The 18792-nt window shown below is 40.9% G+C and overlaps 1 protein-coding gene across 21 annotated transcripts in view; it reads right to left on the minus strand.

Annotated features, from left to right (window-relative positions):
* SVIL (supervillin) overlaps positions 1-18792 on the minus strand; it is a 134113-nt gene that overhangs the window by 58510 nt on the left and 56811 nt on the right. For all 21 annotated transcript variants that reach the window (XM_059468589.1, XM_059468597.1, XM_059468577.1 and 18 more), the window contains 2 exons: positions 5861-5927; positions 722-813 (listed from right to left, as the gene is read on the minus strand). Coding sequence is in view for 16 of the 21 variants with exons in the window: in XM_059468613.1 (XP_059324596.1) it covers positions 722-813; positions 5861-5927 (159 nt within the window). In the remaining 5 variants the exon portion in view is untranslated. The remainder of the gene's footprint in view (positions 1-721; positions 814-5860; positions 5928-18792) is intronic.

The following is an 18792-nucleotide window of genomic DNA, read 5'->3' on the forward strand; positions in this document are numbered from 1 at the left end:
AAGAGTAAATACCACCAGAACAAACACACACATAATTTTAATCCAAGTTCTGATGTCCATGACATCCTTGAATGAAAGGAACACCTTTGTGCCAGTTGCACATAGTTCCTTAGTTAAATGTCACCCTTTGGGGGTCAAGCACATTATAATTTTCTCTAAATAATTTAAGAGAATTAATTCTTGCCTCTACCTCAACTGTGTCAAATGATAAAGATGGAACTGCTGTTTTCTTTAGAAATTACTCACACTAAGAAATTTGGAAAATATAAAATACCCCCCAAACTAAACTCCATATGTACTGCAGGCCTTTTAACATGCAAGACAAAAATTCAAGTGCAGTCAATTGGTCATGCAAGCACAGTGAGTCCACCAACCACCAAAGGGCCTGGAAAGAGCTGTGACTTAACAAGTCAAGTTAATACTTTTGAACTCAGGATTAATCTATCTGTAAAAATAAACTCTGTGAAGTTTTGGATTTCAACTACTAGCCTATTGAAACAGGTAAACAAAGCTGAACTTTATGCAGCAGGGATGCAGGAAGGTCTCATAACAGAGCATTGTGGTTCATCCCGTTTCATCCTTCATGCACACTTCACAGGGAAAACTCATTTACAAAACATCTGTGCTTCAGTGATTTTAACTGTGCCTTGTACTTGCATAGATGAAACTTCACATGCTGTTAAATTACCACTTGTGTTCACAGCATGTCTCCCTCACCTACCTTTGGGAAGTACTGCTAAGAGATTAGCATCAATATCCTTTGTGCTGTTCGCAAGTTCTTCTTTATCTTCAAGGGAGAACTCCTTCTGAAAACTGAAAGCAACATCTGGTTTACAGAACTGTGGATGTCTCTGCTGCAAATCAAATAAACCCAAGACATAACCAATTTACTGCAAGATAGTCTAACAGAGATACAAAAGAAAATATTTTCCCTAAGAATGAGCTAAGAAATAACCCAAAGAAACTCAGAAAGCCAAACCTAACATAATTTGAAACTTGTTTGGAACTGACTGTGAGACATTTTTGCATTAGATTACTGACTGCCTTCAAAATGCTCTACTAAGCAAGTACATTTAACATAATCTATATTGAATGGTTCTTCATAAATATTAAAACATGTCATCAAAGGCAGTACTGCATGTACACTCCACCTAGAAACCTTCTGCACGACTACTCTGTTGCTGTTACTGCACTGTTCTCTGGATCTTACACAGTTTACAATATTCTAATAGTACCAGATCATTTAATTTTGTACCATGTCTTTTCAAAACAGGAAAACTGCCCATTTAAATGAAACAAAATATTTCTTTAAATATGTTCATTAAATACGTAAATTTTAACTTTAAAATGTGGGTATCATAATGGTCTAAAGTAGATCCCAACTGTTTAGAGTGACTTTTTTGGAGGAAGTGCTCCTCCTTGTAAGCTCCTTTTTTTTCTCCAATCAATAAAAATAGAGAACAAATGATTGTATTCAGCCATTCTGACTATCCCAGCTGGGCATAAGAAAACTCATAATGGTCTTAAAGCCTTTAATAAACTGTGTAGACAGGTGTAACAGATATAAATCCTCACAGTGATCCCAGGTTCTTCATTTTGTCACAGCATTGGTGTGCTGTATGATTTAATGTCATTCTGATTAGAAAAACTGCACAGTCTTACTGTTGGAAAATCCTTCCTGAGGACAGATTTTAAATGGCTGCTTTTTTTTTTAAGGGTATGAATTTTGTACTCACTATTTCTAAGGAATAATTCTCCTTGAAAAGAGTTTTAACATATATTGACTAATATGTTTCATAAGTATTCCCATTTATAAATATATTGTTTATAAATAACATCTCTTTTAAAGATTTTGAGGGGAGAATAAAACCCTTGAAATGACAATGAAGAAACTGGGTTGTGTCACAACCAGGCACCATGCCACCTGCTGCAAATTGTCTCCAACAACTGCACTTAGAGAAATTATTTCAGGTACTGCCAAGAAAAGCAATGTTAACCACTACAGAAAATAACAAATAGAAGATGGAGAGCTGCAATAAGCTGTCCATTAGAGAGAACTGTGTGTCCTTACACAGCAAACAAATGGTAATTGAACTAAACAAAAATCCAAACACAATGAAAAAACAGCAGCCACAAGCAGATGGATCCATGTGTCATCTGAGACTGGGCAGAGACTCAGACAGTTAACTGGATGTTTTTCTATGCCTGACCCCACACTGCCAACACTTGCAATTCTTACTAGCCTCACAATATATTCTTTTCTTACAGACACACTCCTGGAGAACACTGGATGGAGAGATAGCCAGTTCCCATTTAAAAGCAGACTTTAGCTGAGGATGAGTTTGAAAAATGCAAATAATATTGGCCTAAGGCTATAAACCAAGCCCAAATTTATTTTGCCAAATCAACTTAATTACTTAAGACAAAAGTGCTGAGGGATCCAGCTCATTTGAATGAGCTTCAAAGTCATTCAGATTTTGAATACCTGGGCTTTATTTAGCAGTATCTCCACTTGCTTTCATAATGTCTATGACAATGCAGCACCTTAAGCTTCCCTCAACAAGGGGCTTTGTGCAGAAAAGCATTCACTGAACAGCAGAATCCTTGTTTAAATGAAATGTGTGTGAACACCCACCACTATGCCTAATTCCCACATGAATTTTCAAGGGTAAAATCATGGAATCAGGACTGGCACTAGCCTGATGGTTCCATAAACAACCATATTATTGGATTGCTTGTAAACTAGTTACATTCCCCCTGCTCCTCCCCTCCAGGGAGCTCTAGTGACTTTGAAGGCAGAGCTCCTTTAAACCCTGTTTAAATGTCTGTCACTGGGTTTCCATCCATTTGTTCTTGTGCCAGTGTTGTCAGGTACCTTGCTTATTTTCTTAAAAGAGGTTATCTTCATGTACTCAGATTTCTCAGGACAGGCTCTCAGTCTCATTGATTATCTGTTACAATGTCCTCTACTTATTCCAGTCTTAAGTAATCTTTTTTTTATATGGTGACCAGAATTGGGTAGTCTTGATTCCAGACTTGGGTCTCAGCAGTATCTTATGAAAATATGATTTTTTTAATAGTGAAAGCATTATTATATATCTAGCTGAATGCTGGGATCTACAACACATTTGCTTTTTTACATATACACTGTATTGGTTGCTCAATCCTGCATGAGAAACTAATATGCAAAGGCTTTTCTTTCATCAGTTGCAAGTAACAGAAAAATTTATCAGCCCCCAATGCACAACTGTGCACTTAGTATTATTACATTACATCCTTTTTCTATTACTCCTCATCCAGTTCTTCCTGTATGGGAGCTCCCTCCTCCTTTATACAGAGGGTGGCTTGCAGCCTTTGCTCACTCATTAAAATTCCCTAAATAGCCACAAACTTCCTAAGCTTAACCCTCACTGCACTAGACAGCATCACAGGTTATCTGCTTTGTGAAGGTCCCTTCACAGTTTCCCTTGTGCCCCCATTTTCCACTTCCCTCTGGACAGACTGTCAACCATTACTGTCTATTTTTTAAAGATTAACAATTATCAAAATTTTTAACAAAATCATACACTGTTTTGTTCACAATGTAGGAGTTTTACCTCTTCAGACACTTTTGTTTTGCTCTCTCTTGCTCAGCTGCAGGTGGAATTGCTTATTTTAAATGTTTGCACATGAGAAAACCCAAATGTTTTAATCCAATGCATAATTACATTGCTTTCCCAAGCACAGAGGATTCAGAGACAGCACTGCTCTGAAGATGACAGAGTCAAGCCAAACAATTGAGTATTTATAGACACATACATCAAATTAGTTCTAAAAATGAAACTAGGCATATTTAGGACATGTCACAGTGTTCAATAAGAACATTCATTAGGAATCTAAATTGAGTTGGAATGATGTTAAGGCAATTTCAAATTAAAAAAAATTAGAGGAGGCTACTCATCACTATATATAAGTGTTTTAAAAAACAAACTCATAAGTAATTCCTTAAAAAAAAAAATCCCTTTTTACTCAAAGGGATCTTTCCAGACCTCTCCCTGCTTTATTAGTTTCTCTGCTGGAGGAGCACTCACAGCATCAATTCAATTGCTTAAGCAGATTCAGATAGTCAGACTTGGATTGCCAAATCTATTGTACCTTCAAACTCATCCAAAACCCTCTTCTAGAAATGCCACAACTACATCTAGTCATGCTGTAAATTTAGGGTAAGATTCTGAGCAGCAGCACTATGAATTTTTGCACTTAACAGCTAGGCTATGCACATTTATTATTAAAATAATTAGAGAATACATGGGTTTCTCTAAAAAATAAAAAGTTAACCAGACATTTGAAAGAATTCTTTCTTGAATCCCTGACAAATCTGGATATTGAAAGGGGAACTTATTGTCTGTTTCTTGCTTGAAATATAGCTTTTGATCATGATTGCATTCAGGAAATGCAATCAACAGCATGAGGTTCCACCAGTTTGTTTCACACAGGATTTGTGTGTGGCTTGGCCTCAGGTCCCCAACAAACTCATTATACTCTCCATTGTTCAGGAATTCAGATGATTCCTGTTAAAACACAGGCAACAACATTTCACAATCTCAATAGTTTGTCTTTAAAAACAATGTGCAATGCAGGATTAGTGGAGTACTTGACAGTCTCAGTAGTTATACTGTTCTGGTACCTTCCAGAGTAAGTGTGAGCTGCATGCTGTACATCAGGGATTCCAGGCTGAAACCTTCATCTGCTGCTGCAGCAGCAGCATATGGTTTCTAAATAGCTGTCCCACTAACCTAGTTACATCCTTAAAAGCAACCAGAAGTTTGATCCAAATGCCACTGGTAACACTGACCTGCCATCCCAATTAAAGCTATGGCATATACTGAGATTTTATGATTGAAGTACAAAACCCACTTGTACCCCTGCCAGCCAGGTGCTGCTGTTCACTTCTCTTCTCTTTCTCTGCCTCCAGGAGAACTTCCTTCCCTGGACTCTGCTGTAAAATGTCCATTTTACGGTCATGTCCTTCTCTCCTGCTTTCATAGCACAGTGTGTCTTGTACACCATTCCCTCCATCCCTCTGCAGGACCTTAGAAACAACATGGCAGGGAACCAGGTGTGCTCCAGGTGTGTGCACTGGCTGAAAAGAAGCTCACAAAGATGAGCCTGTGCACTTGTGGCAGGTGGGTTCCTGTGCAGCTGAGCCAATGGAACAGCTGGTTCCTGGGGCAAGGGTCCATCCCCAGCTCCTGACCTCCTCTCTGTGCCATTTGGATGAGTCCAGCAAGCACAAATGTGGACACCCAAGGCAGCTTGGATGGGAAGAGAGAGGGAATGTGACCTGCCATCTTGCTTAACTGTTAATTGTATTCCCCTTACTCAGCCTTGTGCAAGTGTGCCCTAAGGACACAGACCACAGCCACAGCCCTGCATGGAAGCAACAGCACCAGCCCACTCATCTCTGCAGTGTCCCCTTCTTCTCTCCCCCCAGACTGCTCCCTGCAGGATGTATAATTAATTTACCCACTTCAGCTACCTGATTTACAGACACGTAAGTGTTCCAGGCTAGTTCACACTGGATGTCTGTACTCTGCCCATGCCATGCAAGGAAAAATGGGCATTAAAATGAGCATTGCAATGGCAGGAAGCTCAGTGCACAGTGGGACTTTCCCTTTAGTAATGTCAGCTAGAAAATTTAACATTACTGTAGAGGCAGTTGGTGTTTTCAATGCTTGATCAGAACATCTGCTCTGTACAAAAGCTTGGTCCTGTGAGAGGACCAATAATCACTTTTCCTGACAAAGGATAAATGTAGATTCAAGCAATGAAAGTTACTGCAACCAGCCATCTTCATTGGGCTAGAAAAACTCAACCTTACCTTAATGCTCTCTTCCTTAGGAGCAGTCGTGAAGGCTTAAATCTGATTGAGTTTCCTTTGGCAAAATCTGTGAAATAGAAAAAAAAATCACATCAATTTGAAGATCCTGTAATAAATGGGGAACTTCTGGTACACTGGGTTATAGTTTCCAATCCTAACCTTTTTCCCCTGCAAAAGACTGTGCAGAGGCCTTCTCTCTATGCAAAGGAGCACCTGCTGGCATGTCCAAGATGGTGAAAAACCAAAGCTTTGTGAAAATGAGTACAGACAGTAGATACATCAAAAGCATCAACATTTTATGGAACTGCCATGTTCTATTCCTAATATTTGTGGTTTAGCAGTACAGCCTGAGGTGATCATTTAAAATCACTGTTTCCCAGCTTCTAACATGGACAATGGACATGTTTATGAAGCACTCTGCAAATGAGAAATGCTGCAAACAGCAAGAGCCTTTTTGGCTGCAGCCTGGCAATACTATTAAAGCTGCATATTCACTGCAGAAGCCAAGAGATGTCCAGCTGAGGATCTGTTGCAATAGTATTACACATCCATGGCAGAAATATTTCTGAAGATTGCCTACTGTTTGGAAGCTCCCTTTTTTTTTCTGAATAGCCTTACAACATGCATTTCACAGAGGAACTCATGTTTACACTGAGAGCAAAACTGCAGCCTTATGTTAAAAAGCATGTTTTACAAAGCCTCTGGGTTCCCAAAACTGTGTGAACCATAACAAGCAATGGGCAATCTCCCCACCCTCTCCTAGATTAAACTTTTTAATTTCTGCAATCAAGTGCATCACCAGAGGGTCTAAATGATGACCAGTGGAAGGAGGGAACCTCCTCTCCCTCCATTCAGTGAGGATGCAACCAAGACACCCCAGAGCTCTGCCAGCCAGGGAGCAGGTCCTGGCCTGGGACTGCTGTGCAAAACCACATGGAGCTACTGACAACTCACTCCCAATGACAAATTGCCTTCCATCCCCATCTGTATTAAATCTACTACCCAAGACCCTACATTAATAAACAGTTGGTCACTGACACAGCAATCATTTTATTTTTCAAAACCAGACCCAGACTTCAGAACACAGTCCAGACTTTAGAACAATTCAGTGGCAGCTACACTCCTATTACCCTACCTCAGAGCTGAGATTTAACTATTTCAAGGAAGACCTAACTGCAAAAATATTTTTTTGCTTATGCACAGTATTTTAAGTCTGGGTAGAATGTCTCTTATTTTTGCAGAAAGGGTTTAATGAAACTTATTATAGCTGACAATATGGGTCTTAATTTAGAGAAGGTACATTTTGTCTAAGCATTTCAAAACTTCTTATCCTCTTCCATTTCCTTCTGCCACCCCTACAGGTATAAAGATTGAAAAAACTTCTAAAAAGCAACAGAAAAAGATGATTTTAACAACTTGATAAAGAAGCTAAAAATATGCAAAAAGGCATTTTCTAGGCATCTGCTACAAGTCAGTGCAGATTTCAAGCAGCTTTGATAATAGCAGTCTTCAACTTTATTAGGCAACTTTTCCTGTTTTTGTTAACATTAATTTTCTCTTTCCATTAAGTGGAGAATAAAGCACACATATTACACAAAAACATCTTGTTAGATCAAAATAGAATATTATAAGAAAAACAGTGTGAATGGTATATAAATCATTATATTTTACACTACAGCATTAAAAAGAATACTCTGAGCCATATGGATCCTCTAAAAAGGCGAGATTTACATTACTTTGAGAGGACTGTGCACTAACTTCCAAAGCCCAGCTCAGTATCAGCTTAGCTAATCAGAACCAGGCATATCTTAAATTTATAGCTGTTCCAACAGGATGCAACCCATCCTAGAATTATTGGCACTGGAACAGCTGTCCACCATGAAAACCACAAGCAGACCACAGAGAAATTCTGCGTAGCCCAGCCAAAACTGGGGAGGGAATATGAGAAGGGAAGAAAGGAGCCTGCACTGCTTCCCAGGGAGCAGGGAGGGAGAAGGGCTGCTAGGAGGGGCACACCAGCCAGTTTGGCTCTTGCACCCCTTAAACACATGCAGCAACATTCATACACACCACATCTTTAATGCCTCAAAATAATCTTAAAACTCTGCTGTGTTTCACAGGGGTGAGTCCCGATCTTCCCCCACATCCCAAACACAGAAAAACTTAGCAGACAATAAAATTCCATTACAGAGTTTTGATATTTTATGTATTTCCTCCTGTTCAAATTAAACACCATGTGGGGGGGATTAAAGTCCAATAAAACTTACTTACCACAATATGGAAGTCTTAAATACAAACACAGGAGGAAAAGTAAACAACTCTGTCTCAAAAGACAATAAATATGCCCACAAAAGAAACATCAGTTTAGCAGAGTCTTATTCAATGGTTAATTTAAAGATGAAAAAACCCACCCTCACTGTACTCTATAGACAGAAAAAAAAATTTACAACAGCATTTTGTTCTTTTTGTGCTTTTTACTGAATAATTCTAAACATGTTCATAATCATATTATAGCAATTTAAAATATTTTTATTCAAAATTAAGAGAATCTTTACTGAAGTGTAAATCAGACTTGCTCACAAGTTTAACCATTTGTTCAGTCGAGTTCTCTCTCCCTTAGGCACAAACTACCCGATAAAACTACTATCCATAATTTAATATGCAGGAAATTTAAAATGAACAATCTAAAAAGAAAAAGTAGCTATAACCTTCCAGCATTACTCAGTATATTTAAAGGCCCTAAGTCGGTGGCATGCTAAGCTAATTAAAAGATCCATCTAATCGGATCTTTCAAAAGTGTCCTTTAGGAAATAACAAAATAGCCTGGGTGACTAACTGCATACTGATTGCTAAAGTACCTAATGCAGCTGCAGGAGAGCCAGTCAAACAACATTTACACATGCAGACATACAAATGAGAGATTAACACACAAAAACTGCATTTTCTTTTATCTGCTTGGAACTCTTACCTTGCTCCTCAGAGTATTTAACATTTCCCAAATAGCTGGAGATCCAAGGATTTCTGAACATGGTTGCACAAACAAAGGATTCGGCAAAGAGAAACTACAATAGCAGCTAATTCTGAAGCAGGCACAGCCCTTAGGCCTGTCTTAGCAATATCGTGTAGAGATTTTTCATAGCACAGGACTGGAGCTGTCAGGCTCTGCGTCCCAGGGAGTACAGTAAATGCATAGCAATAGGCTGCAAGCCGGAGCAGCTCAAGCCAATAATCAGATTACGAACAGAAATTAGGCACATGAATGCTAAAACAGATTGGGCAGTGGTGATTGGGAGATTTATAATATTACCACTTCAAATATCCAGCCAAATTGCACACTATATTCCTGCAAAACGAATGCAGAACCCCTGAATCCTCATATTAAGAAACCAACCAAACAAAAAAACCCCCAACAACAACAGAAAAAATGTCGAGAAGAGGAATAATTCCTTCATATCTCTAATCAGGATAAACTGCAGTGCTTATTTAAGAAAAACAGTATCCAGGCTGCCAAAAAATGGACTCTGATAATCATAGCATTATGCTTAAATGTTTTGCCTAACTATTAGTTGGAACATTTAAAACAGACAAGATTTATGGATAACATATGAGCAAAATTACTGGTGGGGGTAGGGATTTAAGAACAGACACCACAGCTCCAAATATTTTAATTTGAGACAGAAGGTAAAAAATTGCACTAAAGTACTGTCTAGCTACCTTTTTTTTTATTAAACAGATTTGATGGATTTTGGATTGAAGAGTTGGAACCCTTTTAGCTAATTTTGAAAGTCTGGAAATATTTGTTTGCAATGGTGCAATAACCCTGGCTTAGGAGCTCCCACTGAACTACCTGATGGTCTAACACAGACACAAAGAAGCATTAAATATGTGATTGAAACAGGTCCATGCACTTAACCCAATCCAAACAAATAGGGAACTCTATCAGCTTCCCTCCAACAGACCTCTTCCCTTCCAAAAGATTTTAGCTGCTATCTGTATCAGGCTGAGAGAGATAGGGTGGTTCAGCACAGAAGAGGTTCCAAGGAGACCTTAGAGCACCTTGCAGTGCCTACAGGTGGCTACAAGAGAGCAGGAAAGGAACTTTACAAGGACCTGTAGATAGGCCAAGGTGCAATGGCTTTAAGCTGAAGAGGGGTAGGTTTGGATATTAGGAAGAAATTCTTTATTATGGGGGTGGTGAGGCCTCTGGAACAGGTTGTCCAGAGAAGCTGTGAATTGCCCCATCCCTGGAAGTGTTGAAGGCCACGCTGGATGGGCCTTTGAGCAACCTGGGCTGGTGAAAAGTGTCCCTGGCAGGGGGGTTGGAATGAGATGATCTTTAAGATCCCTTCCATTCCAAACCATTCTATGATTCTATATGTAGAAAACTCTCCACAGGACTGGGGTTGTCAGGACCATGAAAAGGCAGACTAGAAACACAAGGCTGAAGTTCTTGACTATTCTTACCTGTTTTTGTGATGCCTGGTAGAACAGAACCCTGATCCTATGCCGGGAACTTAAATGTATGGACAAGATATGAACAATGATGCTGTGAAAAACTGCAAAACCACAAGTGAAAAACCTACTCTATCAAAAACCTATTAATGGCTGTTCGCTCATCATGAAGTTGTATTTAGCTTCTCTAGGTCATCAAAACACTGTTCTTCATGCTCACAAGTTATTGCAATGGATAGAAGAACATGCATTCCATCTTGTCCAATGCACCTGATATTTGTTTTAATATATTTATTTTTAAAAACATAAATCATGTTGGAGTCAACCTAATCAAAGCACCTTTTCTTAGCTCATCTTTCAACAGTCCAGAACTCCCTGGAACAAGAATCACCCAACACAAGGAATATTGAAGCCTCTGACTCATCAAGTAACCCTCTCTGTTCAGAAATATTTGATGGTACATACCATGTTTCTTTTCTTTGCTGTAACCTTGCCAATTACATGTTTAATTGTAACCACTCCCAGCACTACCAACAGAACACAAACCAACACTGCTGTGCACTCCTGACCAGCTGTGAAGGCCTCCATGTACTTGAGCCTAATATATACAAAAAATGTAATCTGTTGGCACTAGTCCAAACCTTCAATTAACATGAAAATCTGGCACTTTATGGCCAAGGCATAAGTGCAGGTGTGCTAAAAACACAAAAATAAGATGAGGCAGAACTTACTAAGGAGCTGTTGGTAATAGCTCATGGGGAAATTCTGGACCAGGATATGTGTTGGTATAGCAACAAGAGACACCCTGCCCCCAGAAAAAAACCTTCTTTCTCAACCTTGCCTGTCTGAAGATTGTTTACCTGATCTCATTAATAGAGGTATTATTACTTGGAGCATTTCTAACCACCTGTAATTCATCTGGTCCACAGTAAGGGAAGTTTCTGATAAAGCTCAGGTAAACATCACTCATTTGATAAATATTGTGTCTGCAATCTTTAGCAAGGTTGAAGGAGAAGTTAGACCTGACAGCTGAGCTGATGCAATAGCTCAAGGCTGCCAATAAAGACAGTCCTAGCCATCATTCCTCCTGCTGCAGCAGCTCTGCTAGCTCCTGCTCCCCTAGTGACCCAGCCTGACAGCTACAATGGGAGTAAATATTTCCTTTCATTTTTGCTGGGCGTGCTTTTCAGGAGGTGCCAGAACAAAGAAAAAGGCACAAGCTCTTATGATCAGTAAAAGGGATCAACTCTTCTGGCTAACAAAGGAGGTGGGCTCAGCTCAAATGTCACCCCCCATCTGGCAATGTCCCCTACAACAGGAGGAGGGGTATGGTTGTTTTTGTGGAGGGCAGGGTCAGGCTCCCCCATTGCTCTGCTATACATCATCCTCAATGTTTTGTCCTGGTGAATGAGGTGCAGAAGGGAGAGCACAGAGAGCTGCAGAAAGACAGGAAAACTCTGGAATGCCTTTCACAATTGTGTAATTTTTAAACAGGCTCTTGCTTGTGCTGTTCATATTCTGCCTACAGTACACAGTAAGAAGCCAGTCTCTACAATTGGTCTGGCTACCACCTGGGAAGAAATATCTGTGATAGGCTTTGGTGCAAATGGGACTCCTTTTCCTATTATACAGCTGGCAGGTCAAGAATCCAGGGGCTACCTCATGGGTCCAAAGAGAGGGAAAGTAAAATATTCAATTAAAGAAAGAATCTCTATCAAGCTCTTCACAAAAGTACCTAGAGTTTGGCTTAAACATCTCTTCATGTTTGGCTGGAAGGTGATCATCAGCCATTGCTCCATGCACAGGATCTATGTGCATGATAGAGGATCTATGATTTAACATTCCTGGCACTGCTGTTGATACTGAAATTGTGCTGCTGTGCAGAATCTGCAATCCCAGAGTTCATTCAGTGTTGAGTCAATATGAGGGGTATGTGCCAACACTGGTCCCAGTATTAAAACTCTGAGCTGTTGGAGCCTTTGGGTATTACAGCAATGCTATGCACTTCACACAGATCATTTGGAATACTGAACTGTAGGTAAGTGACCACTTCTGTCCCTCCTTTCCACCAAAAAGGGATCACCTGTCACAAGAGGAGTCTCTGTGCTGGCCCTTAACCAGATTTGGAAGTGGAAAAAAACAGGGTGCAAAACCAGTAAGTCAGCAGAGTCAAGTGTATCAAGAAAAGAAGTCTTGGATTTAGCATTTTGCTGCTTGTTTAAAAACAGCAGGTTTAAGAGCAAATCTTTCCCAGAGAAAAATAAGTTAATCTCGAAATACTCGATGAAGAAAGGGGGAAGAGCAGTTTGCCCTTCAAAAATGACCCAGTCTCCAGGACCTACAAGTGTGCTCAGCCAAACCATGTTATCAAGGCTGTGTTACAAATCAGTAGTAATGTTCTTGTCCCCCTCTGCCATCATTAATTCTTCAGCATTAGCAGCTTCCAACATAAGCAAACACAGAGAGAACAACAGTTCAGCCTTCAGAAAGGGGGGCAGCCCAGTGGGAAGCTAAGTTTGCAGTCATCTGGGCTTAGAGCTGGAGGTTAAGCATGTATACATTTCAAATCTGAGACTGCTCATGAAAGAGCAGCTGGCAGTTAAATATTGTTCTGAAGCTTCCCACAGGAAGAGAAGGAAAATATCTTCCTTTTGTCTGGCAAAACTAATAGCTCTAATCAAAGCTGGAGTTTAAAGGACTTGAAAAATGCTTCCCAACTTCCAGGCCTGCCAGCCCCAAAGCACTGAGGAGTTATGAACCAGGTCCCACCAAGATCAGGCCTTTTTTGCTCTGGAATTTTGATCACTTATGAATTTATATTTAGAAGTGTTTAGAAGTGATAAAGAGAGATAGATACTTTGTTGTGACTTGCAGTTATCATAAAAGCAAAAAATCAAAGAAGCCCATGACAGCTGTTTGAAGAAAAGCTAAAAATAAAATAAAATTTTAAAGAAATCAACAAGGCAGAGGAAAGAAAACCCACAGTGAGTGCATGAAACTTTCTGCAAATATGCTAGTTAGGTAAACAGGAATCTGAGCCACACAGAAAACTGAGATGCATAAATTATGATCTTGTATAAATGTAATGATGAAGTCATGTTTTCATCCACTCTTCAAGGGTAGAGATCTAAAGGAGCTCATGAATTTTATTCCACTGCTCTTCTGGCCAAGGTGAGCATCCTTGGATTAGCTAGTCAAAGTGAGCTGTGCCAAGATCTGAGATGCTGTGGATGATTGCAGGAATGAAGGTCAGAACATTGGGCTAAATCAAACCATTCTTTTCCATCAGTCCATCTGACCTCCCCTCCCAGGCTGCAGGCTGCTTGCCCACCCCACGCCACCCTGTCAGTTTTTGGTGTGTAGATGTATCTTTCCAAAGGAATGTGGCATGACACTCCCTTTTATTTCCCCTTCCTCCCAGCCTCCAGCAATCTCTGCCAAGTTGTTCAAGAAGCCAGCCCAAAGCTGAAGGACAGGTCAAGAATCTCCCAGAAGATAATTTCAGTAGTACAATCACATAAAAGCTCAAGTCACATCCCAGCAGCCCACCTTGCAATCACAGTACATATTCTGGGTTGGCAATGCCAGTCAGGTTTGTCTTCTCCATCCAAACCCCATGTATGTGGGGAAGTGGTATCTTCTCATTTCTTAAATTGAGGCCATTCTTATGAACTTCAAAAATAGGATAAAGTTTCCTGACATGGTGTCATCACTCCAGTGGAAAGCAAATATAATCCTTTCCAAAAAATCATCTTGGTGAGATGATTTATGTTTGGCCAGTGATTGTGTTTAGGACAAGTCTTCAGTTTAACTTCAGCAGCGCATTGCTTGTGTAGTGTACTTTAAAACAGGTCATATGCAAAGAGATGAAAAAAGCTGATTAGAAAGATTTATAAAGGGGACTGAGGTTTGTAGTACAAAATGTGTTGAAAGAACATGGATGGTCTTTTTGTACTGGCTATTTAGTAATGTGCTCTGGGAAAAGGAAGAACAACAGGTATTTTTTGTACCCACACTAGAAATCCTCATCTCCAGATTACTATTTCACACTTCACTCCATTCATTAATATCAGCAATTAATTACCCTTATAAGGGGATTTTGGTATCTTTGGAACACATTTCAGAACAGGGAACATCCCTACCTCTCATATCACTGTTCACAAAGCTGCATGACAAGACTGCAGCATAATTAAAAGCTGTCCAAGGTTTTCCTCTTTAGGAGTAGGATCAGACTCGAGAAGCTCCTTCAAGGAAGTTCAAAGGCCAGATGCCCTTTTCTCATGTGTAATCAGATATATCAGTGGGGCACATTATCTGTATTCAGTCACACCTATCTGTCTCTGGGCCCAAAGCCCAGACAGAAGATGTCAGGTGTGAACACATCCATTTCTGCACTGAGCAAATGGCTGGAAAGGAGGATAGGGCAGGAACTCCTCTCCCAGCAATACAGACAATCTCAATCATTAAACAGCTCAAGGACTTTGAGGAGACATGGTGTTTTACCCAGTGAAACAGCACTGGAGAGCATTGCACAGCACAGCTCTCTGTGGAGCAGCTGGAGCTCACACTGTGAAGGCAGAGGGTCAGTCACAGCTTGTGGACATCCTTCAGTGGAGTTGTGAAGCCTCAGCTTCTTCTTTGCTGTTGCAGTGAACAACAGCTTTGCTGCTGAGATGGCCCAGGCTTAAACTCTTGTTGGGAGACTTAAACTTGTGTGCCTCAAAAACAAGCAGCCAAGGTTTCCAGGATGGGTTTCCCCATCTTCTGACACTTCTAGTGTCTGCAAGCAGTACGAGGCTGTCTCCTTGCCTGGAGCAGCAAGTTGCCCCATGCAGGTAGGTGCCACAAAAAGCCCTGCCACACTACTGAGTTTTCTCCTGCCTGATCTTGAACACCTCTGCACATGTGTAAAAACCCAATAAGGGAGCAGAGAGAGGCATGCATACCCTAAGAAAGAATTTATAACAAAGTTCTTTGGCTCTTTGTGGTAGTCATCTAAGGAAAACACCAATTTTGTTTACCACTGCAATGTGACATTTCACAGGCCACATCCTATCCCTGCATACTTACCCTGAGATATAATTTTTCAAGCCTCAAACAGACAGCACCCTTGCAGACAAGAAATACTTGACCCCAGCTCCCATCCTGTTTATGGCATGTTGCAATGCTTTCTCAGAAAATTAAATATTTATTAAAAGAAATAAAGAAAAATGTATGCTTTATTCAAGAGCTGATGGTCAAGGTAGGACAGGTCAACTGCCAGTACTGTCACTGCACTATGAAAAAGGCACATGTACCAGGCTTAATCTGCAACCAGCACAGCTAAGCAAAAATTAAGAGGATAAAAAGCTAACCCAGTGATGCTGCAGATCTGGAGTCTGTTCTCTAGAGAGCAGGTTTAAATTCATGGCAGCTATGGAGTTTTTCTCTTTATTGCCCTCATTCACTGCCAAGGCCCCTGCAAAAATCACCAACATTCTTGGTGCTCAGGGGGGTGCCAGGAAGTTAATCACAAGTCAGATCCAAAGAGCCTTCCCAGAGCTGCCTGGGAAAGTTTGCACAGCATCTGCTTGTCTAAATCTATGGAGATTACACTAAAGAAAAAACGTAAATACTTTTTAAAAGGCTTCTTCCATGTGAAAGTCAGATTTCATGAGGTGGGTGTGAAGCAACCTAGCTTAGTCCTGGTCTGTACACAGACAGTGGGTGCCAATGTACCCTTTCTTCTCGGAGGGAGATAACTGTTTTAGGCAGTAAAAATAAGTTTTCCAATAAAGGGCATAAAACTGCATAATAAGAGAGGAGAAACAAGTCCCAGAGTCATTAAAAAAAAGAAAATAAATAGTTCCTCTTAGTCCAGTACTCCTCTGAAAGCAGGCAGTGCAAGGAATGAAGACATACTTCCAGCAAAGGCCCACAGAGTGTTTCAGTATATGGACTGACAGCGTGAACTGCTATCCTAAGGTTATAAAACTGTGCTAGGAACACAACTACAACCACTAACATTTGCACAGAAGGATTTCACTTTTTAGAGCCACCTCTAGCACAATTCCTGCTATTTGCAGGCAGGGTGCAGTGTCAGTGGCAGGCCCAGGCACAGCAGCTCGCTGGCAGCTAGGAACAGAACTGCAGCCACTAACATTTGCACAAAAGGATTTCACTTTTAAAGCCAGCTCTAGCACAATAGTTGCTATCTGCAGGCAGGCTGCAGTGTCAGTGGCAGGCTCAGCACAGCAGCTCGCTGTCAGCACCGCGCTTCTGGGTCGCATCTCCCGGGGTCTGCGCCGGATCCGTTCTGGGCTGCGCGGCTCATGCAGCCCGTTCCGTCCCCAGACACGGCTTTGCAGCTTGCCTAATAAGGCCAGGCGTGAGTTGACTGGCTGGCTTAGAGGTCACCCAGTGTTTACCTTGCGAGCCAGCGGCAGCTGGAGCCTCCCAGCGCTCCTCTGCTCCATCCCCGCGCTGGCAGGGCCGCGGCAGCCAGGGCACATCGGCGCTGCTGCTACAGCTGAGGGGGACACGCTGTGGATTCACCACACAGCATCAAACTGCAGGGAGTGCAGGCACAGTTTCCACCACAGCACACTGCAGGACCACTAGACTGAAAAAATAATCAGGTTTCTCACTGCATGAATTGCTCGAAAGTAGGGCAGCGGTGTAGGTATGAACAGCCACCTTCACAGCTCCGAGGCAGCAGACAGGTACTTGTCAAACACCAGAACCAAGGGAACGAGATGAAAGCAAGGCAGAGATACTCATTTGAGCACTACTATTTAATTATGTATTACTCTTGATCAGTTATGGTGAGATTCACTGCAATTCAGACAGATGGCTTCAAAAGTAATGATTTACTCTCCACAAAAATAGCTATCCGGCCAAATTAAAAATCTCTTCTTCTGCTGCTTCCCTTGTGATTCAGTCTATTTTCTCCTTTACACCACTCCTAAGGCAACTTCAAGATGCCACATTTGGATACTGTCCTACCCATCTTCCCAGCACACTGTGAGGAAAGCCAGGAGACAGCTCTGTGGTTAGAGCTGGCAGGCAGAGGAGAGCAGCACAGGTACCACAGCACTGCCACGAGACCCCTGCGAGGGGACACACACAGTGGCTTCTGCCCTCAGGTCAGTACAGACAATGCATTTCCATCCTTAATTAAAACCACCTTCTAAGGTTCAAATATCTACCTACTACTATCAGATATAATGATGTATTTATCATGCAATTCTGCTAGAAAATTGTCTTGAGTACAGGGAGTAAAGCTAAACTAAAAAGTAAAAGCTATTATTAGTTTTTAAAAACTAAACTATGATTATCACCCTACTGAAATTAAATTATGGAAAACTAAACTATGATAATCGCCCCACTGAAGTAACAAAACTATCACAGTTTTGTCCTGCTCCTCCTATGAACCTGAGGTTCACACTATTATAATTAAAAGAAATAAAATATATGGCCCATTCACTCTTAAAACAGTAAATTTTTTTTAAAATCAGCTGATAGTTTGTAAGCTTAGCCATTATCATTTTGGGCTGAAGCTGTGCCCAGGTGCACACACAGATTTTGGCTCAGAATTGCTGACTTTCACCTCAGACTGTTCTCACCCAAAATATATTTCACTTATACAAGGAAATGGGGCACACACATTCAAAAAGGGGCCAGTCAGACATGATTACACAAAGGTAAGTCCTAAAATAAGCCAGCTCACTTTGTGTCCAATTTGCTTAGATCAGCAGCACAATATGCTCTTATGAATATCAATAATGAATGCTGGAGGAAACTAAACAACACACAAGGAATGAGAAGAACTGCTGTGTGAGCATTAGACCTGTTAAGAGTTTTAGGAAGAAGTCAAGATAGCTCTGAACTATGAAAATCAGTCACATTTCACAGACTTTCAGGCTGGGATGAGAGAAAAGCTAGAGGAAAGTGCTTTGCTAGAGGAAATGGGTTCATCTATTCCTTTCAAGTCTCTCTGAATACACACTGACAAATGCAAAGTACCAGGGGAACACTACTTCTGCTCTTGGTTAAAAAGGAGAATCTCAATAAACTTGGGCACATCTGGAAGGGAACACTCTGACACCCTCACAGGTGATTGCTTATTTGTCACCAGTTATTTTAGTTTGTGTAACTGCACGTGAGCAAAGGCTTTCCAATGCTTTTACGCTTTCACCATTTTAATTTTAAATGGGAGATAATGTTACAGCTGACTTTTCTCCATTTTAACACTCCCATTTTTCATGCTTGCTCACAGACAATATGATTTCCAACGCAGGCTTCAGGAAGGAATTCTGGAAATACAGCAGTATCTCCTCCTCTGTCCTAATGATAGGGGGAAAGGTAGAATTAATGTTTATTAAAATCTATATTCTGAATATTTTAAATGCAAAAGGTGGTAGAGAAGTGGTAGGGAAGTCACCCACATGAAGAAACCTGGCTTTTTCACTGCTCAGGACAAAGCACAGTAACTGTAGTCA

The sequence above is a fragment of the Ammospiza nelsoni genome, chromosome 1 (genome assembly GCF_027579445.1).
Source record: "Ammospiza nelsoni isolate bAmmNel1 chromosome 1, bAmmNel1.pri, whole genome shotgun sequence".
NCBI lineage: Eukaryota > Metazoa > Chordata > Aves > Passeriformes > Passerellidae > Ammospiza > Ammospiza nelsoni.